General features: G+C 34.3%; 5 protein-coding genes across 6 annotated transcripts; 2 read left to right on the forward strand and 3 right to left on the reverse strand.

The window, feature by feature from the left end:
- Positions 1-89: 89 nt before the first annotated feature.
- Positions 90-3,045, reverse strand: Bm3171 (Uncharacterized protein; the record flags this gene model as incomplete). 2 transcript variants are annotated; one of them, XM_043078652.1, is made up of 10 exons in its annotated part: positions 90-200; positions 401-607; positions 737-811; positions 868-1,024; positions 1,428-1,567; positions 1,641-1,755; positions 1,935-2,011; positions 2,155-2,253; positions 2,441-2,578; positions 2,857-3,045. In XM_043078652.1, 10 exons carry the CDS (start codon positions 3,043-3,045, stop codon positions 90-92), a joined length of 1,308 nt encoding a protein of 435 aa, XP_042934586.1. The 2 variants fall into 2 exon arrangements, with proteins under 2 accessions (XP_042934586.1, XP_042934587.1); XM_043078653.1 differs by having other exon boundaries at positions 2,441-2,581.
- An 846-nt stretch (positions 3,046-3,891) lies between these two features.
- Bm10432 (Uncharacterized protein) lies at positions 3,892-10,218 on the reverse strand (the record flags this gene model as incomplete). The annotated part of the gene is made up of 21 exons (XM_043078654.1): positions 3,892-3,994; positions 4,188-4,277; positions 4,339-4,442; positions 4,567-4,701; positions 4,982-5,128; positions 5,477-5,582; positions 5,665-5,768; positions 5,969-6,107; positions 6,179-6,288; positions 6,374-6,498; positions 6,654-6,696; positions 6,780-6,886; positions 7,020-7,155; positions 7,380-7,551; positions 7,775-7,914; positions 8,145-8,386; positions 8,684-8,891; positions 9,101-9,214; positions 9,527-9,655; positions 9,782-9,862; positions 10,012-10,218. 21 exons carry the CDS (start codon positions 10,216-10,218, stop codon positions 3,892-3,894), a joined length of 2,742 nt encoding a protein of 913 aa, XP_042934588.1.
- Positions 10,219-10,797: 579 nt separating this feature from the next.
- Bma-fzr-1 (Uncharacterized protein) lies at positions 10,798-14,841 on the forward strand (the record flags this gene model as incomplete). The annotated part of the gene is made up of 11 exons (XM_001899960.2): positions 10,798-10,872; positions 11,157-11,251; positions 11,553-11,772; positions 11,877-12,092; positions 12,209-12,331; positions 12,456-12,590; positions 12,672-12,827; positions 12,916-13,017; positions 13,180-13,335; positions 14,305-14,448; positions 14,707-14,841. The coding sequence occupies 11 exons, from the start codon at positions 10,798-10,800 to the stop codon at positions 14,839-14,841; spliced, it is 1,557 nt and encodes a 518-aa protein (XP_001899995.1).
- Positions 14,842-16,530: 1,689 nt separating this feature from the next.
- Bm10433 (Uncharacterized protein) lies at positions 16,531-16,988 on the reverse strand (the record flags this gene model as incomplete). The annotated part of the gene is made up of 2 exons (XM_001899961.2): positions 16,531-16,743; positions 16,863-16,988. 2 exons carry the CDS (start codon positions 16,986-16,988, stop codon positions 16,531-16,533), a joined length of 339 nt encoding a protein of 112 aa, XP_001899996.2.
- Positions 16,989-20,181: 3,193 nt separating this feature from the next.
- Positions 20,182-24,658, forward strand: Bma-atgp-2 (Uncharacterized protein; the record flags this gene model as incomplete). The annotated part of the gene is made up of 12 exons (XM_043078655.1): positions 20,182-20,298; positions 20,815-20,981; positions 21,528-21,660; positions 21,847-22,075; positions 22,186-22,430; positions 22,667-22,759; positions 22,889-22,977; positions 23,197-23,413; positions 23,745-23,897; positions 23,969-24,082; positions 24,186-24,353; positions 24,446-24,658. 12 exons carry the CDS (start codon positions 20,182-20,184, stop codon positions 24,656-24,658), a joined length of 1,938 nt encoding a protein of 645 aa, XP_042934589.1.
- Between the last annotated feature and the right edge of the window lie 123 nt (positions 24,659-24,781).

Here is a 24,781-nt window from a genome sequence, read left to right on the forward strand (position 1 = left end):
TTGCATTATATAGTGAGAATTGCACCACTGAAATAAATAATTGTAAATACTTCTATGTCACGAAAAATCCTGTTCTTATAACACTTGCGTTATTCTGGTAAATGTAACAATTTTTGCGCGAGTGCTCGTCTGTGACTTTCGTCACTCACTAAGAATAACGTTTCTCCAAGTATGCTTATATGAGGCGATAATTTTGCTACCTGCAAAGAATAGGTAAATGCAGAAATTGATTTTTTACTTTTTATTTTTAGAGTTTTTTTACTTATTAGTTCTTAAAGCTGATAATAGAAATGTAAGTAATGGAGTAAAAACTGAAAACTAATAAGTAATGGACTTATTAGTTTTGTAAATTCAATCGTCAAAATTCAACCGCATAAAAAATAATAGAAAGTGTTCTTACCAGGTCCATCAGTTCTACAGAATTTTGTGGCCACTCTGCGCTTGATGGAAGAAGCGTTGTTAGGATTCGCCATGGTAAGTCCACTTGTACTTGTTGCGCGCCGAAATGACGCAAAAGAGCACAGGAATAATCCACCAGGTGATACTTGGTGTAAATTATTGTAGGTGCAACGGGTTCCCATGTCTCCACATATATCCTTGGGTACGACTGCAATATTCACCTGATAGCGTTTTAAGATTCAAACGTCGTATTCTTTTTTGTAGAAAAAATTCCTTTCATTTACTAGTTTTCAAGCAAACAAAAATCAAAACAAGTAGCTTTAAATTGAAGTCATACCTCGACTGTAACTTTGCTTAGCACAGCACTTTGACTTTGGTGGCCCAAACTAAGGTATCTTCCGGTCAAACGAACCTGAAATGGAGGTTCTGAATTTCTAGAAATTTAGTCTAGCAGAAAAGAGTATAAACCTGTGGAGCACACATGCGGAATAAGCCAACAGGCCATTGTTTTAGCATAGCTTCGATAAGCGCTGATCCACGAGTCATAATCTGTGTGATGCACGGATCATCAATACAAATACCCGGGTTATCCTTTCCTGCATTTTCCAGCAGTCTCATTAAATCACTAAAATTATATATGAAATTAATCCGAGGATGTAATTGAAGCACACTTGGAATCAAATTAAAAATTAAATTGATTTATTGACCATGGTATTATCTCGCTTTGATACTTTCCCGCTATGTTAGTATATTCCATTTTATTTTAAACCATATTTTACCATATTATATTCTTTTCAGCCTCTCCTATTCTCGACAGATCCGATTATAATGCAATGGGATGAGTTTTAATTATAACCTTTTATTAGTAAATTAAAAGTGACATTATGGATTCTTTTACAATCCTGAACTATTCCTCTTCGTCGATATGAAAGCATGCTGTCATCTTAATGCCTTTCTGTTAATATAGTCGAATAATACATTTATTGTTTTACCCTTAAGTTTAGGTGATAGCGTTTGGCATGACATACTTTTTGAATAATTCAACTTGGGCAAATTCGGTAGCATCCCATATGTTTTTGTTGATATTAGAAACAATATTTGTATCCGATAGATATTCCACTTTGGGTTCTAATTCCAATTTGGTAGGCTGCTTATCTAATTCAAAGGCCTGGATCAAATAGAAAAAAGAACTATTTTTATGTGTACTTTAAACATGCTATTCCTAGCATAATAAGCTTTACCTTGCAGTTAAGGTAATCCTCATAACGAACGGACAAGAATCGGTTTCGAAAACGGTAGCCGTCAAAGGCCCGAAGAACTTGCAGTGCGTCTTCGTAGCGATAGAAACGGACACGCCTTAAAAAAGCTGTCATTTTCTCTTGAAAATTTAGTTTTAGAATAAGTGTACATCAGATGAAAGGAACTTCTAACTTTTTGAATATTGAGTCAAACTTTTGCATATTTCCCTAATACATACGAACATTAGAGGTTTGCAAGATCAAGATTTAACGGAAATTAGAACAAAGAGAACCAACCAACGCCGATTGCTGATCGCAATATCGAATATAGCAATATTTTTTCCGCATTCGCTTTCGATAAGGGATCGAATAATCTAAATCTAGTGAGGGTAAGAACTAAAAGAGAAAGAAAAGTACTTGTTTTGTCTCTTGTTTCAACTTTCTGGCTTTAGCACTAACAAATTGGTAGTTACTTCTAAAAGGGATGGTTCTAAGTTTATTTTAAAATTAGAATTACCTGCTGGGAAGCAGGGCCGATCCGTGGTACATTTAGAAATATAAGTTGAGCGCGAATGAGTTTTTCGCTTGTTAGCATCTCTGATACAGTTGGCGCATTCTAGAAGGAACAGAGTAAGAATCTAGGAGGAATTAGGACAGTTTTTGAAGTAACATTATCTGGAAGTAACATTATTAAGTAACATTATTCGTAACATTATTAAGTAACATTATAACATTATTAAGAAGTAACATTATTCCTCACTACTGAACTTGCTTATTGAGAAAAACTCGAAACTTAGAAGTACATGGAAGCGATCGTTTATTTGCGATCTCAGTACTGGATCGTCGTATACTCGGCCCCAGAAATCCCACCCTGATTCACTACTATCAATATCGCTGCTTGTTCCTTTATCCGCTGAGCAATCATCAAATTTTGACAGTATCTGCTAAGGTTGAAAAAAGTTCAAATTTTTTAAAAAAGTTCAACTCAAGTCAGTTTATTCACTCCTATTACTTATAAAGCAAAGGTTGTAATCGACAATTCCATAGACTTGTTGGAAATTTTATCACTTATGTTGCTGTTTATTGATGAAAGTAATAATTGCTTTCTACAAGGGTATAAGTTCATTTTAGTGAATAATATTCGCTTATTTGATAAGGAGCCTTTTGTTTGAAAGTTCTTTTCTCGTATGATCAAAAACATTCGGAAGTTTATCCTAACCTTGTTCATGTTGAGCATATTTTTAACAGTAACCGAGAATGGCCTCCCATTGCCATTGCTAGCGCTACAAGCACCGCGAAATCTCAATCTAACAGGAGCGGAAAATAGTGCATTCGTGAATAGTTCGTTACCAATACTACTACTCATTAATTGCAAATTGAATAGACCATGTGATCTGAGGTATCTCATTAGTTCAACTTCACCTTTTCAAAAAACTTCATTTATTTACTCTAAGAATTTCTCAGACCTTGTCCAAATTTTTATCTCGAATCAAAAGTGGGAACAAAGTTTATCTGAGTGTGGAGATTAGTCTAAAAAAACTCAATTCCAGTGATTAGTTCTTTCCACGGTTTTTGAACAAATTTTTGCAGAACAATGTATCTAAGAAGAAATGAAACAAATAGGTTGAAAACTTCTACAAGTATCAATAAATGAACCTGTCGAATTAACAGAACGTGAATAATAGCACTATTAAAAATAACAGTCGGAAAAACCTAAAATGAGAAGAGGCTGAGCTCAGGTATAGGGTTGACAGTTATAAGTTTGCAAATGCTTCCTTATATAATGAAAACTGCACGCGTGACCGCACGATAAAATGAAAACTAACAGCAATGAGAGCTTGCTAAGTTCTGAAAACTTTTGTACCTTGGTACTATTCAACCTTACTTCAAAATTTCTTTAATTTTTTCAGTTTACACGATGTGATGACCTCACTTTTCGTCCCTTTAGTTGCAATATGCAGACTAAATGAAAACCACGTATAATGGGTGGTTGAATTTGAAGAATGGCTTATACAGAAACTTTGATTTTATCCTTCGTAGAAATGATTTTAAAAATGAATTTATCGCAACTTCAAAAATTTAAGTAAAAAATTGACAACACCATTTAAACGCAATCTACAAGAGTTGAAATAGCTACAGTAAATGAATCACACATCCCGAATCTCTCTTTAGTATCATTTGTTCATCATCAGCTCATCTGAGAACATACAACTAGGTTTTCAAAGAAAGATTCATGTCCCGTTCGACATTCTTTTTATCTCTCTTCGGCCAAAAGAGGCTCAACAAACACATTATAATTAACGATATGACAACCATCCCAATATACTGTTCCACAAACACCACAGACATAAAAAGACCTAAAATAATATAAAACTTTCAAATGACTCTGAATTACGCTCCAAAATTTAAAATTCTGAAAAAGATGTCAGTACACAAATTCAAAGCCGAGTTCCTAAATAAATTCAGCAAAATCTCAGATGACATGAAATTTTATATACTGATTTAAAAATCAACTAGTACGCAGTACACAAATCAGGAAAAAGTGTCAACCTGCTTTTTTTTTGCAAAGCTTGCAAAGGTACTTTCTCTATTTTAACTTCAACTGGCATATCACAACCGAGAGCAGCAACTAGACGATTCCTGAAAACATATTAAACAAAACAAACACAGTTATGGAAATGCATTTAATGAATGTACTTACTCGATGTCTAAGACACCATTATGACAATGTGCAACTATCCATGAATGATCACTTTCACTGACTTCGAGATTACATTCGTATCCAGAATATATTTTCGCGTCAGCCTGAAAGTGCAAGACAACAAAGGACAATGACTAACTCTTAAACTGCTTTCGAGCGCATGTCACGCAAGTAAAAATTCAAAAAATCATGTCTCAAGTGCACTATCAGGGTATCAAGTGTAAGCACTTCTCGCATTTTTCCACTGTATTTTGCAGCATCGCAAACTTCGCCGCTAAATGGATTTGAAGCGACAACATTTGCCTGATACATTGCTTCTAGCACGGGAGATGGAGCGACCACGAAGGAATTCGAATTACATTTCTAAAAAAAAAAAAGAATTTGATAACCAAATAATTATGAAAACGATATTCATAGATTGAAATTCCATATAACAATACCAAAAAAATAAAAAAAACGTGAGACTCACCTTAAATCTGTTTAATAATAACAGATTTAAATATAAGGATTCAAAATACCAAAACTTCCTACCTCTTCAAACATAAATTTGTGCTATAGCACTTCACAAAATGCATTACAAAAACTCGAAACCAGTATATTTGAATGTCTTTCTTACTGAATTTGTTAAAAACAGATAACTTACCATGCAGCGTGAAAAAATATCATCTTTGGATAAATACATATTGAACTGTCTTAAGATGAATTCGATCTGCTTAATTATGCTTACATTTTGTGCGGTTGGAATAGACAATACACGATGTGTTCCTCTCAACAACCGATGTCTTCGAAGCTAAACTCATAAATATATATTACTTTTGAGGGCGAAAAGAAGATACTTTAAAGAAATGAAAACTTCACTCCAAAAAAAAAACTATTTATATACTTCCATGACTTAGCATTTTTTCCCCCCTATTATCTGAAAGATGATTATTATTTCATGTTTGTATATCAAGAAATATGTGATTTCGTTTTTTCATTTTCTTCTAACCGAAGAAAATTTCTAATCTCCATTTGGAAAATTAATTGGAATACGAGGAACTTTTTTTTGAATTGAATTTATAATACTGTTTATAGAACCACTCATAGCTAAGATAGCACTCAATATAGCGTTCAACCTGCAGTAAAAAAAAAAGTGTACTTCATCTACCGCCTTTCCACACGTTATTATATACCGACTTGGGTCTCTTTCTGCGCATTCAATCAAGTAACTCCGTGTTTCTGCTAATAACGTGTCAATGCCGCATCTAGAATGCAAGTGTTCAATCGATTTAATGTTGAGACAATCGACTTAATTTCAATCAAATAAATACAAGCAGTAAGTACTACCTTCTGAGATGCTTGCCCAAACCAAGTATCATTGAATCGACAATAACCTTCAAATCTTTTGGTTTCCTTTTCACTTGTGCATTACTTAGGTCAGAATTTACACGCTGAAAGCGAGACTAAACAGGAAACAGTTTCGATATCCGATAAAACAATAATGCTGTGTATAACAAATTTTACAGATATCATAATGGTTAGATTAAATAAAAACCTCCAAAATATAGCAGCCTTTTTATTTAAAAAAAAAAAAAAAAAAAACAACAATTAGTAGTAAGAAATTTAGACGGAAAAGCAGTCAAGAGGAAACTTCAATCATTTGTTCAAATTCTTTTTCATCAAATTTGGTTCCTTTCTTTTTGGTCCTCTTCTCGATTTTATTCTCTTTGGACTTTATTTGAGCAATATCACATTCCTTCCAGTGCTTAGTCCAATCCATATTGTAATCTCTACAATTCTGTTAGTCCAAAACAGTACTTGATTCACAAATCGTGAAAGAAACCCGAAAAAAAAGAAGTACCTTTCAGCTCTTATCTTTAACTTATTATAAAGATTCAATAAACAGTAACCATCCATAGCTGCATACTTCATCTGCTCACGGCGAAGAGGGCGCATAGCCCAATTACCTATCTAAACAATTTTTTGACATCTATGGACTTGAGAAAGATGATAAGAATATTCCGCTTGTTTTTACTACTTTAAAAAATAAGGATACCTGCTCTGTTTTATCCAGAGCCTGACCAAGTACTTTCCGACATAAATCAGTTAGTCGAAAATGCACTGTTTCATCAGAAACAATATCCAACAAATTTTCAGTTTCGCTTGATAATGGAAGGTTAACTGAAAAAAAAAAAAAAAAAAAAACTGCGAAATTTTATTTCTGATATAAAGAATATTTATATATTGCTTTGCAAAATCTACATAGCCAAATCTATAGAGAACTATTCCGATCGACAAAATCTAAAAATACAAATCAACAGTAATAAGTGTCATACTTGAATCGCTAAAGTCGAGAAATGCTGGATTCGAAGCCAGAAGCTGAAATTACCATTAATAATAATTCGAAACAAAATTAAAAAAGTTATGAATATGAGACATGTATGTTGAAAAGAGAAACATACGCTTTTCACCAGTTTCAATATACAAACCACATTCTTCATCTCTTCCAAGGGTTGTAGATAAGGGTAAGAAGCACGCAAAACCTTCAGATCGTTTAGAAAATCGAACCCTGAAACTGAATGCTAAGGTATTACGAAGAATTCACTGAGTTACATGTTTCTTCTCCGAATGTGAAAGACCCCTGGAGACATAATTAATAAGTCTCACAGAAAAAAAAAAAAGTTATACAGTTCTTCACTGACCTAATTTTATTGCAGTGCTGTCACAAAATAAAGCTTTGAAGAATCGTGTCCACTGTTCTTCTGTTAATACATTTTCTAAAGTGATAACATCGACAAGGTAACTGCAGTGTTGAACACAAATTTGGAAAAGTGCAACCTGAAACACTTTCTGACTATATTAAGTTTGGCTTAAATAAACTATAGATTTTTTGCTGATAAATGATGCATACTTCACTTGATCACTAACTTGCAGAAGTGACAGCCCTACCGAAACTTTACGGGCAATTTCCAAAAACGTTTTCAGCTGTATTATATACACAACTGATATTAGAATATTGAATGATGAAAATCTAACAAAGAACCACATTAAAAAGTGGTTACCCTTTCATTTGTGCAAATAAACAAGGGTTTCCATTCAGTATCTATTCCAATTAAGTCGGCTTCTTCAATAACGGGATAAAGCTCCTCCAGATCTTTAAGATTTGCAATCACTTTGATAGGATGACCTGGAAACAGTTCCACGTTTGTAATACTCGCCCTCTCTGACACCATCCTGTAAAAGAATAGTTCGGGAGCAGTTTCAAACAGTTAAAAATAAAACTGGTTTTCACAGGTAAATGATAAAAATATACCAATCATTTATAGGCATACATCTCTCATATTAAAGACAATTATAGTATGCCTTCTAAAAAATTTGATATATATTAATGAAAGCCAATTCTAAAAGTTTGTGCCTCGCCAAATCAGCTTGCGCTTCAAGAACTGCATTAGTGCACAAATAAGGCTGCAGAATGCGAGGAGCACAACTGATCATGTCGCAAAAAACAACCCATCGAATAGCATCATTGATCCAGCCGTTTGAGCAAAGATAATTGATGAAATATTTCTGCAGGCTCAAATCCGATTGTAAAGCTTGCTGGAAAATAGGTATTTGTTTTAAAATTTCATTCAAATGACTGAACATTACGGCATCGATTTTTTGAAAAAACCAGTTCAAATCATAATCATTTAGCTCAACCCATTGCTATAAAGAATCATGATTTCTTCAGGTGATAAAGAGACAAACTACGTTATTCCTGCTACCCACAATTAACGACAGCTACATCATCAAACTGAAAATTTAGACGGATAAATACAGATACTTACAGCTACATAATCAAAATATCCTTCTTCGGTAATACGACGTTCAACGAAATACATAAAAGCCATGTGTCTGAGAGCACCTTCTCGTCTAAGGCGAGATAAATTTGGTGCTACTTCCTCAGGTGGTAAATTGTATGTTGCTAGCAGTTTGGTGACTAACTTTTCAATTGCCTTGTTTTGCAACCTTGATATTGAAATGGTCATAATTTTTCTTCTGCGAAAATCCTCATAACGATGAGCAATTGCTAAATTAAAATATGAAAATTTTAGAATTCCAAAAAAATAAAACCCAACATGAATTCTATAAAATTCAAAATCACTGAACTTCCCTTCTAACTGCAACCAGAATAAGGTAATGTTTTTTGACTGAATTGAAAGCTCCTAACATAACTGAACAAGACTGAACAATAAAGGTTAAATTATATGTATATTTATAGAACAATATATCACTTGCAGTGGAAACATCAGACATTAATCACTCCAAGCTAATTTGAAAAAGGAAAAAAAAAGTAACATGAATTAATAACAAAACAGGAACTAACTTCGTTCATCGAGGCCAATAAGGTTATCAAAATGTCGTACAAGTTCTTCCTGCATTTTTCTTTCATTTTTGATAAATGCGTCGACTGCAATAAAACGATCTTGCAGCATGCATGGAATAACTAACTCATTAAGTGTAAAGTGGGATTGCAATCTAAATAATGTTGCACAAGAGATAGCGTCACGATAATTTGCCACCACCACCATGTCCTGAACATTCCTATTTCAGTAAATATGAAGCATGAAAGAAAACAAGTATTTCTCAACCAGAAATTATGCAAATACATGGCAATATGAAATTAGACATAAACAGAAATGGTACAGAACACACTGAGCTCGAAGGCAAAACAGTTCCACTATATAAAAGCGACTTTCGATATCTAAGAAAAATTACTTAGTGTTTATTGCAAAAAACTGACTTTCACCGCTTGAAGGATATAGTCCATCATATCATCAGTTTTCAATTGAAATATACTAGTGATAAGTTCCAGATGTATTGTATGTTTGCTTGTGCCGACAGCGAAAGCTTCAATCTGTTACATTTACTGGGATGAAAGTTTATTGTTCTGAATGATATAGGATTTAGAACTGATTTTCTTTACTCTATTTTTCTGTTTTATTTTCACTCTATGAATGAATACCAACAAGTAATTCAATAACCAACTTATTCAACTGTACTGATCTAATGATGAAACGTTTTGGAATAACTTTAATAGATTAAAAAGAAAAGAAGCTTTGTATACTACAACATTAACACATTAAATAAAACTAAATGAAATCGACTTTATGGCTGATTTTATAGCCTAAGGTTAAAAAAAAAAAAAAAAAAAAAAAACTAAAAAAACCTTCAGATTCCGATCTAGCTTTCCATACAGTTCACCATTTCGTTTCGTTTTTTGTAGCCACTGTTCGAAATGGCGCAAAACAAAACCAGCTAGACTTGATGCCTTCTGCATCCCATAATCTGGACACAACTGAAATATGCCAGATCTGACCAGAAACTGTAAATTTCTCTGTTTAATTTTATATTCCAAAACGTTTCTCTAACTTAAAGTTTAGTGCTATACATATTTTATTTTATACAGTTTCTTTGAATAAACTTTATGCAAAACAAGAGCAGTTTTCATCGGATTTTCGCATTCGTCGAATATTTGGTTCAGCGCTGACTGACATAATTCCTCCTAAAATAAAAGGATGTAGAGGTATTTGAAATGAAGTTAATATTTGATATATGAAAGTTATAGATGTAAACGAGGTCATAAAATTTCAGTAGTTTCAATATAATCCATTTAAAATCTTCAGTTTATTTCAAGGAAATAAAATAAACAACCTTAACAGCTTTCTTCTCACCAATCCAAATGTCTTTCAGCAACTTAACCCACATTCGTACCAATTCCTGATTTGTTTGAGACTGCAATTCTTCGTCCAACTTTTTTCGGTGATCATCTTCAATCTCCCCATTAACTAACTGTTTGTTCATGACAGCATCCCGCATAGAAACTCCAGCCCTTATCCTTGAACAATTATCTTCGGCCATAACCTGTAACAACCTGCTTCCGTTTTAAAGAGAATATTGTGAACAGTGATACTCGTCGCACACTTCAATAAGCCAATATAATTAATACTCTCCCAGACATCTTAAGCAAATTTCCAACTTTTTGATAGCACATCAATTAATAGTAGTTGTTCTATATTCTTATAGTGCAACCGTTCCACCTCCATATTGTATTTTCTTATGTCGAACTCATATCCAAACGTCATTCACACACATGTTCAGCGACAATATCAAAATTTAAAAAACTATTGTGCTGCATCAACGAAACAGAGTTACGAGATTGAAAAGGTAATCTTGGCAACAAGTCAATAATCGATCGTAGACTTTGAAGGTTCTTTTAGCGATATGGCAGTTTCACCTCCATATTGTTCGTTTGTGATCATTCGTGAGACTTTACGTGGCTGATATCTGGCTATCGTCAACACTATGCGAGACACCTATATCTGCTAACTTTCGCTCAAATTTCACACGTTGGTTTACGCAGTGTAGTTAACATAAGAATTACGGACACTCACGTTCATCTGCGTCAACGTGTGTTCCTTGCAGCCGTGGCGTAGCGGGATGTTCCCGTGTAACGAGTATGAACGGAAATTTTTGGCTCAACATAATCCAGGGACTTCACCTCAAAAAGCACAGGTGACTTAAACAAATGTTTTCTGTCCTGTTTAATTTGCAGTTGCTTGCAGGAAAATTTTCCATGTAAGATAGTAATTTGCGAAATTAGCATGTTGTATGCATAAGTTGCAAATGAATTATTGTTTTCTGTAGGTTTTAACTTTACGTGAGGCCTGTGAAACATGCCAAACGGTGGTTCACACGATTCTGTTTGTATCAGTAACTACTCAAACATACGATGATTGCTTTTTTTTCACAAGGTTGAAATGAAGAAATTGCGGACGATATTTTGAAGATCATTTTAGGGACATTCGCCGCGTATCACACCAACGAAATACCGCCCGGATGGTGGTGATCGTTATATACCCATTCGACAAAGTAGTGCAGAGTGGGCGACAAGGTGATTTTTATTTTTGAGTGAGGTTTTTGCTGAAGTGACGTGATCAATAATCGTATGTCCAAGCAGAAGTGACGTGTATTGCATATTCCTTTTTTCATTTACTCATGCAGTAATGATTATATCGAGAAGTGATGATTGGCGTCCAATCATCGTTCCATAAGCACATTAGTTTATGGAGCATTTTTGGAATACTGTGATGTTGAACTTATATGAACTGTAGTCAAGATTGTGCATTTTTTGTAGTTTTATAATCTTCAGAGGAAAGAAAATACATTTTGTTAAAATTGGAGGTTCCTTTTAGATTTGCTGCAATTGCATCATCATCTCCGGATACGCCTAATCTTTTCAAAAGGCCTACAGGAATGCAAGGAGCATCGACTGGTGCATCCAGCAGCGGAAATGTGTCAAATGCACAAGCGGCTCCGTCCGCAACTGCTATTGATGACTCTCGTATGGATTCTGCAGCACATCGAGCTCTGCTAAGAAACGAACTGCTATGCGATAACATTGACGATATTAGGGTTCGTCTGTTTCGTGTTTTTGTTTGCTTAGAAAATACGGGTTGCAGTAACAATTTGTTATATTTAGATGTGGGGAGAAATTTTTTTGCTTAATTTTCTTTCAGGCAGACCTAGAAGGGTTCGATACAGGTCGGTTGCGCGATAGTCCTAGCGGTGGTCTTTTCAAGTTCGGACAACGGACACCAACAAAATATGGTGATGCATCAACAAGTCATGCTGCGCGTTGTCTATTCGGAGGGCCACCATTGAGCGAAGGGAGTCAGCGTCTTCTCAAGTCGCCTCGTAAACCACAGCGTAAAGTACCTAAAAATCCGTACAAGGTAGGCTAGAATTTAATATATTTATGTTTTCGTTAAGTATGCAATAAAAGTCACAGTGAATTATTTGGATTTTGACTTCAGTTCTTAGCAGTTTTCAGTCCTTACTATTTTTCCAGGTTTTGGATGCTCCTGAATTGCAAGATGACTTTTATCTTGATTTGGTGGATTGGTCATCGCAGAATATGCTTTCGGTTGGATTACATACTTGTGTGTATCTCTGGAGTGCGTGCAACAGTCAAGTTCGTATTTTGGCTGCGATTTTTTTGGCGTTGTGAATACACTATCAAGTTGTGGGTTGGTGGAAAACAAAGCATACTGGTCTCTATCAAAATTGATGAAACGTTCATTATAATTCCTTCTAAGGTTGTAAAACTTTGCGATCTTGCAACTGATGGTGACAGCGTAACATCTGTTCAGTGGGCTGATAAAGGCGACTTATTGGCTGTTGGTACAAATAAAGGCATCACGCAGATATGGGATGTTCATGCTCAGAAGAGGGTTTGTTGTATGCCTTTTTTGTTGAGCAAGTGTCTATGGTTCACAGAATTATTTTTTTTTTTCTAGAATGATGTATTTTAGCTTCGGGAGCTCACAGGCCATTCATCAAGAATCGGCTGCTTAGCATGGAATACGGATCTGGTATGTTCGGGCTCTAGAGATCGCGTTATTATACAAAGAGACATTCGTCAACCAGCACAGTATGCTGAACGAAGACTTAATGCTCATCGTCAAGAAGTAATGATATATTTTCATCTTTTTTTCAACATTTTAAATCGTTTATTGTTCTGTTCCTAAAATCTCTTGTTGCTATTTTAAATTTTAGGTTTGTGGGTTGAAGTGGTCTCCAGATAGACAATATTTGGCATCAGGTGGCAATGATAATCAGGTTCTGGTGTGGAGTTTGAGAAGAAATGATCCTTGCCAGGTTGGCTTAGTTTGATTTTTTTTTTTTTTTGAACTTCGACATCTTTTTAAATTTGGATTTTATTTGGCTAGGCGATAAAGTAATATCACATGTTGTAGAAGAAACATGTGATGGAAACAGTCGCATGCTGCACTATATGGAATATTTTGTTACTTTTTTTAGGTGTATACGGAGCATAATGCAGCAGTGAAAGCATTGGCGTGGTCTCCTCATCATCATGGTCTTCTCGTTTCTGGTGGTGGAACAGCCGATCGATGTCTTCGTTTCTGGAACACATTGACGGGACAATCCTTGCACTCTATTGATACTGGCAGTCAGGTATGCATTTTACATCCGTTTTTGCCAGTGTAAGGTTTCTTTAATTTATGGAAGCTCTTGAGAATGGTTCCATTTCTTCCATTATGGATTGGCGAATTACAATTTCTTTTAATTTTGTTTATAAAATTTGGTCTTCATCTAGATTGGTTTTCTGAAAATCATAGAAAACATAATTATAAAATTCGAGAATTTGTATGTCTTTACTAGGGAATCTGTCTTGGTTATAGTTTGAAGTTAGTATAGACGAATGTATTAAAAAAAAAAAAAGTTTGTTATAACACCCAGTATAAGCTAACAACCACGGTACACTCTACAGCAATAATACACTGATAATTTCGTAGTTCATCTAATAATATGAAATGAAGAGCAAGGAAAATGAGGAGATAATTTAACTAAAAGGTTTAAATAGGTGGATTTAATTGAGCGTGAAAGAGTAGCCGAATTGGAACTTTTTGATATTTTTGATATTAACACAGACCAAGGGTTTAAATTCTTATATAGTAAATTAGCTTACAGCGAGCATATAATCAGTGAAAGTAAAGAGCTGTTTATCATATGATCTTTATATGGTAATGGTTAGGTTTTGACATTACACCACTTGCTCGTAAGAATGACTATTAAATTAGAACTCTTTGATGTTACATACAAATCTTGTTTAGAATAAAGGAATATTTTCAACATATTAGTCAGTGCGTATGTAACATTCCAGACAGTGAAGATAAGCTCAGCTAAACTGGAAAATCAGATTGGATAAATGATTGTTTGTATGATATACATTGTGAAACAGTTTTATACTTGTCTAAGAAATATTCAAATTAAGGCGTCTTTTCCTTTGGATTTAATACATATTATTTCGCCATTTATTTGGTTTTTCGACAGTAGTGGTAGAAAACAGTTCCTTTCGCCTACGTACATTTTAATTTGCTTTTTTCTTTGTTTTGACCAAACTTTCAAGATCTTTCTTCGAAGGTATGCAATGTAGCATGGTCAAAACACAGTTCAGAGTTGGTGTCGACACATGGTTATTCATACAACCAGGTTATAATATGGAAATATCCATCTTTGCAGCCAGTTACGAAACTTACGGGACACCAGTACAGAGTTTTATATTTGGTATGTATTAGTATAAAATAATATAATATGGGCTTGAGGAATAATTTCATTTTGTTTTTGCAATTTCATCTGCCTTACTTTAAATTCAAGAACTGCACTTTTTTATGAAGATAATTTCTTTCGAATATACATGAACTTAGAATATAAATAGTGTATGTACTGTAAAGTCAGCACATTAAAATTGCTAACGCCATATTAACTGATAGCTAACGGTAACTGAAACTTTCTAAAATCAGCTTCAGTGTCTTATTATTATAGGCAATGTCTCCAGATGGTGAATCCATTGTGACAGGTGCTGGTGATGAAACCCTGCGATTCTGGCACGTATTTAGCAAAATTGGACAACAGAAAGTTGTTCGTTCGAAGTTGAATCTGCTGTCGAGTATTCGTTGACTAGTTACTTATTTCAAGAGTTTTTCAGTCCCTTTCCCGTTCATTATATTTTTGAAGGCACTTTCTTTCTTTAGCGCAAGCTATTTATTTCTTATTCAAGCAAATTAATCTGGTTCGGGTTTAAATGTCAATGAACTCCATGTTCAGAGTCGTGATCCTTTTTGTCTTTCAGATTCTTTTTTCTTTCATACTTTTCATTTTAGAACAAATCCGTTTTAGAGGTGGTAGGCATTAATTATTTTTATTAGAGATGTCTGGCTTGGTATTGCAATATTACAGTCATTTGTTAACCTTCTTCCAATCACTACTTGTTGACGCTCCCTCAATTCATGCTCATTTCATTTTTATTTATGTACAGAGCTAATCAAATCATCGAGGAATTATAAAGTTGTTTACTAACTGAGTATTCTTCATTTATCGGATGAGAAAATTCATTCACACAACGTATTTTCGTGTTTCTAGTCTATACGTAATATTTTTTGTTTAATCAGTATCACTACAATATTCCACATGTTACTGAGCTTCTCAGGACTGCATATGTGATAATGTCCAATGCGCAGTTGTTTTTTATCTTGTTAACTATTTTTATGTTCGCAGATTTTATTTTCTAAACCATTTTCTACTTACCCTTAGTGTTGTACTTCTTAGTTCTGGGCACAACTCTATTTTAGAAAACCTGGTTTTTAAAACTTGATATCTTTAGAATTCCCTATTCCTAATATAAGCGAAATTATTGATCGTGCCTGGGGCTCGAATGATAAGCCATATGTTCAGTCGTTACTGTTTCCCAATAATTGCTATCATAATGTATTTCTAATAATGTTTATTGTTTGGTTTTAGATAAAGCGGATCTTCTAACCATTTTCAAGCAAATTATTTTGTGAAATAAGTGAACTCAATAAAAATTACTAAAGGATATAATGACATACTGAGTATAAAATTTCCGCCGATGTTAATGAGTTTAGGTTAGAACTGTGTCAGTTTCTCCGCATTTGTCCTTTAATTTTAAATTTCGTTATTGTGTTAAAACACATGAATGTCTTCTTGTCAGGTAATATGCTTGGATCTGCTGCTATTTAAAATTATCCTCGGTAGGATCATATTGCGGAAATGCTGAGTTGTTAATATCAGATCGCATAGCGAAGAAAGTTGTACCAGTTCAAATGGTTATGCTCGGGCCACTGAACGACGATCCATATGTTCAATTGTTATCGTTTTTCACTAATTACTGTCAGCATATATTTCTAGTGATGTTTATTGTCATATTGCGGAAATATTGAGTTATACTCCATCACCTGAATAACATGCAATAGTGAATGAATGGTTGGAGGAGAAGGAGCCTTCTACCAAGCTGTCTTAAAAGGTGTGCCTCGAGACATTGAATGTTTTTAACTTATAACAGTTCAGTTGTCATTGCTTTTGATGGTTACCTTTGAATATAGTTTCTGGATTAAGCTGAATTTCTTGTGGAACGTTACCTAACATGGGACAGTAAACTTATAGGCAGCCAACGAATTTACTAATTGGATTTCAGAATAGAAATACAGACTTAAATATACAGCATACTACAGTAAATCCGAAATTAGGTTCTACAGGTGTATGAATTCATATAATTTTTCAACTTCAATGTATTGCAATGTGTTTGGTTCTTTTAATTTATAAAATTTTAATTCATAAGGTTCCATTAATTCATAGATTTGTTTGCATCGGAGAGCGACGAGCAATAAATGCTTGCTTGAATTGCGGATTTATGATTATAGCTGATGTTTTATCACAATTGGAATCTCGATTGCTTACTGGTCCAGTTTGAGTACCACCATCCACCGTTTTATTTGGTTCGTTCGTACATAACAAAAGTATGAGTTCCAATAGTAAAATGCAAAAGCAAAGAGCAGCAAAAATCTAGAAAGTACTAAATCTAAAAGAATATGCAATTCTTTCGTTTTTTAAGGAATGTGACGTTTGCAAAAGTTCGTGCAATTAAGTAATATTTTAATTTTAATATACGAATGATAACAAACCATTGCAGTCGTAAGCGATGGTGAGTTGTACAGAATAAAACAAGTCTCGCTGAACAAATTGATGCATACTCTTACGCCAAGGGCAAAAAATGTCATAGCTAGTAAGGAAAGGAACATTGGTATCATCACGATCGCTATTTGCTGTAAAAGCAGTCGTCAGTTGGTTTTCCTGTACTTTTCTATCTTCACAATAAACTCAACAAATCTAATCGTTACTGACAATCTATTATCACTAATCTAAACAAATATATGCCGTCTTTGCCATGTTTTTAACCGATATGCTCATCAAATAATTGGAATCTATCGATCAAACTCTTGGGAAGAATGCAGAATTTTTCCTTTCACAGAGATAAATGATGAATTTCCTTTCGTAGAGATTTATTTAAATAATTGATACTAATGAAAATTGATACTTTGTTAATTCTGTGTAATAGTCATGCTAATTGCAACAGGAAGAAAACTTTGTCAGACATTTGCTGAAAGTTTCAAGTAAAATTTACCACTGGATATAACAGGAATCTTTCATTGTTCGAGAATTTCAATATTTGAATAATGGTACAAACGAGAAGAAATGCAGCAAGAAGTGCAGCAAAGAATCCGAGCGTTGGAAGAGTATAGTAGTACCACAGATCACTAATTAAACAGCATACCACAGAAATAGTTATACATGACTTGAAAACAGATACTTATCGATAAAATGAAGTAAAAAAAGTAATAAAATGCAAAATACTCTTGATTGATGAAATAATTTTCATTTATAATCACGGAAAAAATATCTCTTACCGTTGCCAAAATTCGGAAAACTAAGGAAATTTTGGGAGAATAATGGAGAGAAGTTTGCGCTTCCATGTTTGAGAGAAATGACAAAGATGGTCTTCCCGAAAAGTAAACGATCTTTTACGACCGTTATGTTTTTCATGTTAAGCTTATTTACCTGCTTACTCTCATGTTTGCTTTTAATATGCTACGCCAGTATCACCAATTCAATCGGGTAGGTATGTCGTCATCAAAATGTCACTAAACAAGAAATCGTTCATATATTCACACTACCATCGCAACTTGTAACAGTCCGTATTGAATGTTTCATTATTAGCCAACAAATAATATTAACTGTATCTTTCAAATTGAAAAGTTTAAATTCGCATATAAAATGTGTCACGGATTTGCTCTCATACAGCTAACTGTCTTATAGCATTTATATTAGTAATGTGTTAATTATTGCATGTTCATTTTAGCATCAGCACCTGCTAAAGTGAACATGCAAGTTCGGCGCCAAAACCTTTAAAAGTCTCACACCAACAGCTTTTCAGTAAGTTAATCATTTTCTAAGATACTGCAATGTAATTGCTACACACATAAGCACACACACACACACACACAACGTCTATGTATTGTCGCTCTTCTAATTCTTGCAGTGATGAGTGATACAAACGAGTCACTGTTCGTTCCACCTAGAGTGAGGGAAGAGCGTGGACAAGATGTCAACTCCTATTCCTTCTGTTTCCTTCGTAATTTTGCTTTCCTTACATTCTGTAAACTTTTGGATTCTCAGACGATAATGGCACTAAACATAGACGCAGCATGCAGTCGTGTCATTCCTTCTTCCTATAATGTATTTACCGTTTCCACCAAATATTTTTAACTTTGAAATTTGATTCACGTATTACTTATAATGTAAGTGACATATTCAAATATAGAAGCTTATTTTCGACGTTAACATCTTTTTCATTTTCATTTTTTCTTTTTGATTGACAGTGAGATCTATTATCGATTGCTGTGGTCATATTTTATTGATAGCATGCTATCGTTTAGATACCTTAAATACTCTTTCTTCCTTTTCCCCCAATAAACTCTTCTCATTTCCTAAAAGATCAAATAGGACATCTACAATCTGTGCAGCAGGAGACATATTTGTAATCAAGCATAGGCTTTAACCTTTAACCTGATTAATGCATAGAGCGATCTTTAATCTTCTATAAGCAAATGAATGAGCGAGCTTCTGTCACTGTTGTGTTTCACTACATTAATAACAGCGTAACCAGAAATTAGACATTACCATGCAGGAATCTCACAAAGTAGCCTAGCCGAATTAACCATAAAAATGCTGCAAGAAACTATAAATGTGATTAAGACTGAAGGGCTTAGTTCTTGCTCAGTAAGATACAGCAGTGTTTAATGAACTCCGCTAAAATTTATGGATCCTCCCTGTCTATTGTCCTTCCTTTTCCCTTCGTCTTTTTTTGCCTTTTTATTGTCAAGAGAGAGAGAGGGAAAGGAGAGAGATAAATATAAATGAGCTTCTTGTCAACCGATTTTACTTATTGATTTGCTCTAAGTCTCAAAGCATATCTTCGGCTTAGTGCCATTGAAATAGCAATCGATCATTTAATTGCACTTTTTTAATTGCACGTTTTTATTTAGAAATGGACGTCTGTTTCTGCGAATATCTTTTTCTTTCTTTACATGAACTTCTTTAAGAATGGATAACTAAATCGGAAAGGTACAAAAACAAGGTCATAAGAAGGTACAATAAGTGAGGTCATAAATGAAGTTACAAGTAGCTGATGATACACTGGAACAGTAAATAATTTAAGGAAAGAAGGTTTCTTACATGTACGGTTCATTTGCAAATAAAATGATAAAAAGCATGGCGTAAGTGACGTGGATTGAATATTGGATATGGATTAATTACCAGTTACTGATTCATTTCCATAAATCCATGTTTATCATCACATGGATATGTCATTTCGTCCATAACTTCACGTGATATCTAACCGTAGAATAATATCAACAGTTCCAGCAATATTTATCAGCTTAGTTTAAATATAGTTTAGTATTATTTTGATTGATTGAGTTTATTACTTCGAATTTTCCTTATTTACATATATTGTGATGTAGCATAACCTTTGTGTATTAATGTCCTGTGGTCATTGTACTGTCCAAACTGTTCCTCGATGAAGTATGCACCACGCACAGTCACGTGCACAGTGCACACCTGCATACAAAGAGAGGTTTAATAATGTTTTTCTCGTTTGGTTTCTATTGTTAGAGGAATGGTGTGTAATCTCTCTCTAACCAATTAGATACAAGCAAAATTAGAAAGATGTTAAACCTGTCTGTTTTGCATGTATGTGCGTGTATACGTACCTGTGTACGCGTGTACACGTGTATGCATGTACTTATAGAGTATCCATGCATGCATACATTGTAATACTTCGGAAGAGTTAGGGATGTTAAAGGCAGCAGGCAGTTTGTTTTCTTTCTACGCATTTTGCACCTTTCCTTCTCAATAAGATAACTGGCATTATTTTCAGAAGCAATGATGGAAGACAACATGTTGCCAGGTGCTCGAGGAAAAGTACCCAGAACATATGAAGTAGATAAAGAACGGCATTCCGAAAGCTATGTCGCTGCAGTTCGTGGATATAATCACAAGGTTGAAGTTGTACTTTTTCTATGCTATCTAAACTGGGAAGTTCAGTTCCATAAATTCGTTTCCAAGTAGCAAAAAGTTGAGACGGAGTTTTGAAGGCTTATGAGTTTGGTCAGTGAGACAGACCGCTAATCTTAATTTGATTCTGTTTTTAATTTGATCTTTCCAAATAAAAAAAATTGCTTTATTAAGATCTCAAATAAAACATGATCTCGCACCCGAGTAATTTCACGTCATTTATCATCAGTAAGTAATGGTTGATCCATGTAATTTTACAATAAGTAGATAGTAAATAAGGTGAGTATGGAGGTTTACAATTATGTGAAGTATCAAGTTTTATGGAAGAAAGTAAATGTAAATCAGAAGTTCATTGTAACGTGGATAATGTCTTGCAGCGAATGTTTAGTTCAGTGGTGGGATATATTAGAGTTTTTGTGAACTGTCTATTATATTATTTCATATTTCTTTAACTAAAAAAAATTTAACGAACATATCATCTCTTCACACTAAATGGTGCAGGACGCACAAGCGATCTCTATGGATAAATCAAAAGATAGCTTCAAAATACGTGCCTCTGCACCTCTTCTTCAAGAATTTGCGATGTCGATACAACCAGGAGAGAACTTTAAGTATACTATTGTAGAGATGGAACGCTATAGAAACGATCCTTTTTGGAAAACTTTGAGGTTATATGATTATCTTTTTTAAAAACTTTGATTTTTCACTTCTTTTTGACTTGGAACTGTCTTGTGTTTTATTTTAATGTTAGATGAGCTCATTTCCGAAACCCACACCGCTTTTATGATTTTTTTTTTTAAAACATAAAATTGTGGTTACTTTATCTGAAGTTTCCTTTTTGCTAGAGATATTCGTATTATTCAAATCTTTGATATTTGAGTGGTAAGGTAACCGAACATTTGCTGCTATTGGAAATATTCTTAGAATTTATGATCCCTCTAAGCTTTATTCATTCATCATTTCAGTAGGCTGTGTCAGTTGATTTGATTGGCAGAAAAGATATGATTGCTGGTATTGTAAATTCCTTCCATATCTTATGCAATTGTTTCTGCCATGCATACAACATTCTCACAATCTTTGTGTAACTAATGGTTGAACAGTTGATGACTGACATTTTTTCCGCCATTTTTTTAAAAATGCTGAGTTACTGTTTCTTTAACAACAGGAAAATGAAAACTCAGAAATTTGTCGCCATAAATCTAAATTTACCTCAGATGGTTGCTGTTCATCCTATTTTGGTTGTTATGGAGTTTTATGTTTGTGGTTGCCATTCTTATCGTCATCTTCAGCCCGGGCTGTACTCCCAGAGTAGTGCCGAATTGGTGGGAGAATGCCATTATTTATCAGGTAAAAAGTTTAAAACTTTTTTAGATCTCACTTCTAGCCGTAGTATGTTAAACCAAATAAAATGAAGCTTAAATCTTTAACAGTGTTTTACTTAATTGGAGGACTGAAGAAACTGGAGGTGGTCCTGATCTTTTTTAGCTGAGATTAATCTCGTCAAGTTAACTGTTTAAAGGTTTTGCTCTTAAGATTTGGACACCATCGTTCCAAGATTCGGATGCGAGTGGTGTTGGTGATTTCATTGGTCTTAGCAATCGTCTTGAAAATTTGCGGCGTCTAGGTGTGCAGGCTGTATGGCTTAATCCTTTTTTATATTCCGATGATTTTAATGATGCAGTTCAAGATCACTTAACGGTCGATCCAAAACTAGGTATAAATGACGACGCTTACAAGCTGGTCGATGCCGTACACGACAAAGGTCTGTACTGCAGTTAAACTTATAACTCTATCTTATTATATATAGAATAGAAATATGTTTTGACCATATATGTAAAGTAAAGCAAATATGTGAAATTAGTCCTATTGTAGAAATGAAAATTGTGGTAAGCTTACCAGTGAGTATTACATCAAAAAACCACCTCTGGTATCGTCAAAGTTCGCAAGCAAGTTTGGAACAATACTCTAATTTTTCGGATTATTATCACTGGAGGAAAGCAGCTGAGGACAGTCCTTTCATGTCAAAACATAAGAATGCCTCCTACATGCATTACAAAAACCGACCCGACTGGCCTATTCTAAATTGGCAAAGTGCTTCTGTTCGAGACAATATGTTTGTATGTTTCACTATTATGCCTAAATTATACACATGTACACATATTATATACATGATAGAGTATTAATTACATCAGAGGCTTAGGCCAAATTGTATTTTCTGTTAATAGTCGTGCGAAAGCTTTTTTTTTTACAGCTACTGTTTCATTTCTAATACATAGGCCTTAATCCCCCTTCAATTATGTTTGAATCGGGTGCTATGCATTTAAGAATATTTTTTCAATTTATCTATTTGTAGAAAATAATCTCCTTTTGGATAGATAAAGGCATCGATGGATTCTATTTCAGTGGGATCGAATACCTTGCTCGCATGAAATCCGCATCTGAAGCGGTTTGTTCATGAATATCTATTTCAAATGCTTTGTCTTGTGAAGAAACAGTTCTAGAAAAAACCAACGCATTCAGCCATTTCAGGCCTCTGAATCCTATACATTTATTGTTGTGTGACTTATTTATTTAGGATTGGTCACGTATCATGGATATTATTCGTGATATCAGAAATCATGTGGATACTTATGTGGAGAGAAATCCAGTGTTTAAAACTAAGATGTGAGAGGATTCTAATACGAAAAAAATTCCTTAACAGTTAAAGCAACTGTAAATTAGAATGCAATTTTTGCATTTTTGTTGTTCATTAGTGTACATTCATCTTATTTCACTGACTACTCCATCTTTCAAATATTAGCTGATTTCTGAATAAGGTTTTACATAATTAATTTCCTTTCGATGCATTCCTTTCATTGTCAATAAATACAAATGGATTTTCAGTGTATTATTTGCTACGCGTGATAACGCGAGGGAAGAAGAAAAAAAGGAGTTAGTTCTGAGTGGATTGAATTTAGTGATTAATTACGAATTGGGGAGCATTGGGAAAGATAATCAAATTTGTCACCGTACCGAGGACAATGTCGCTGAATGCATTCATGAAATACTTACCGAACTGGTACACTTTCATTCAACGGACAATATCTCTGCAATGTGGGAGGTGATTTCATTTCCAATTTTCATAGTGTAAACTTGGGATTTTTCATCTCACACATCACCACTTCGTCGCGATTTAACAGGTAGTTGCTAAAAATATGTCTAAATCATATGTTATGTTTTGAAACTAGTGGTTTTATATAAGGCAACAGTTGCGCTAACGCTGGAGCAAAGAGTATAATGTATGGAGATTTATGGAGATTTTTCCCGTACGCAGGTCTTCGCTTTTTAAATTGTGATTTTTAGGTCTTTTGAGGTATTATTTTCTTCACTTTAATATGCTATCCTGTTGATATTTCCCTGATGCCCAGTTGCTGATGGGATATATCTTACAGTTCGGTAATCCACAACTCTCAAGAATAGCTTCTCGTGTAAAGTCGCAGCAACAAGCCGAGCTGTTAACCATGTTGCAACTACTTTTACCTGGCACTAGCAGTATCTACTATGGTGATGAGATTGGGATGATGGATTTACCAAATGAAAAATTAGTAAGTAAAATCTGTTTTATTTTTCTGCAAAACATTTTAAAGTCCGAGGAAGGTTTAATGCCTCTTTGTAGGTGCCAGTGCAGAGAGGTGCTATGCAGTGGGATGATTCTGTCAATGCTGGATTTTCAAGTGCTATCTCAACAAACATTCCGGTTCATCCTGCTTTCGCACATAATAACTGGGCTGTAAGTTTTTTTCTTCTTTTGTCTGGGTGATTATTACAAAAATTCCCATTAGCGACCATTCAGTATAATTTTAGAGTGTAATGTGAAATAATATGAATTCTAGAGGCAGTACAATTCTCAACGCTCACAACTGAAGACATTTCAAAAAATGGCTCGACTGAGAAAAAGAGATGAGACGATTAGTTCTGGTCGCACTATTATTGGGCAGCTGATTAACAGTACTTTCACGATTACCAAATACGTTAAAAACGAGAATATTTCAGCTGGAAATGTAATTATATACTATTTAGTGGTGAGAGAAGCAAACTTGAAAGTTATTCAATATGTTGCAAAGAAATTTAAGTGGATCTAGGATATTTTCAGACTTATTTGGGAGCATTCAATTTTGGTAGAACTGACATAGCATTACCAATCGAAGGATTAGATACAGTGAAAAATAAGGAATTGCATCAAGCAATGGTAGTCGCATCTAGTAGCAATGCAGACCAGTACTACTACCATCAAATGGTCGATATCAGCAGCGGCACTGTTACAATTTCATCTGAGCAAGGTGTCATATTTAAGTTAAGTTTTTGATCTCCATAGCTTATCTTTTGAAAAAATAAGTTCTTTGGACCTTTTGGTGGAAGAAAACTGTTCTATTTCTCAATTGTTATACTGAATTCCAATAAACTGCAATAACAGTACATGACATGCAAT

This window comes from Brugia malayi (genome assembly GCF_000002995.4).
Source record: "Brugia malayi strain FR3 genome assembly, contig: Bm_v4_Chr2_contig_001, whole genome shotgun sequence".
Taxonomy (NCBI): domain Eukaryota; kingdom Metazoa; phylum Nematoda; class Chromadorea; order Rhabditida; family Onchocercidae; genus Brugia; species Brugia malayi.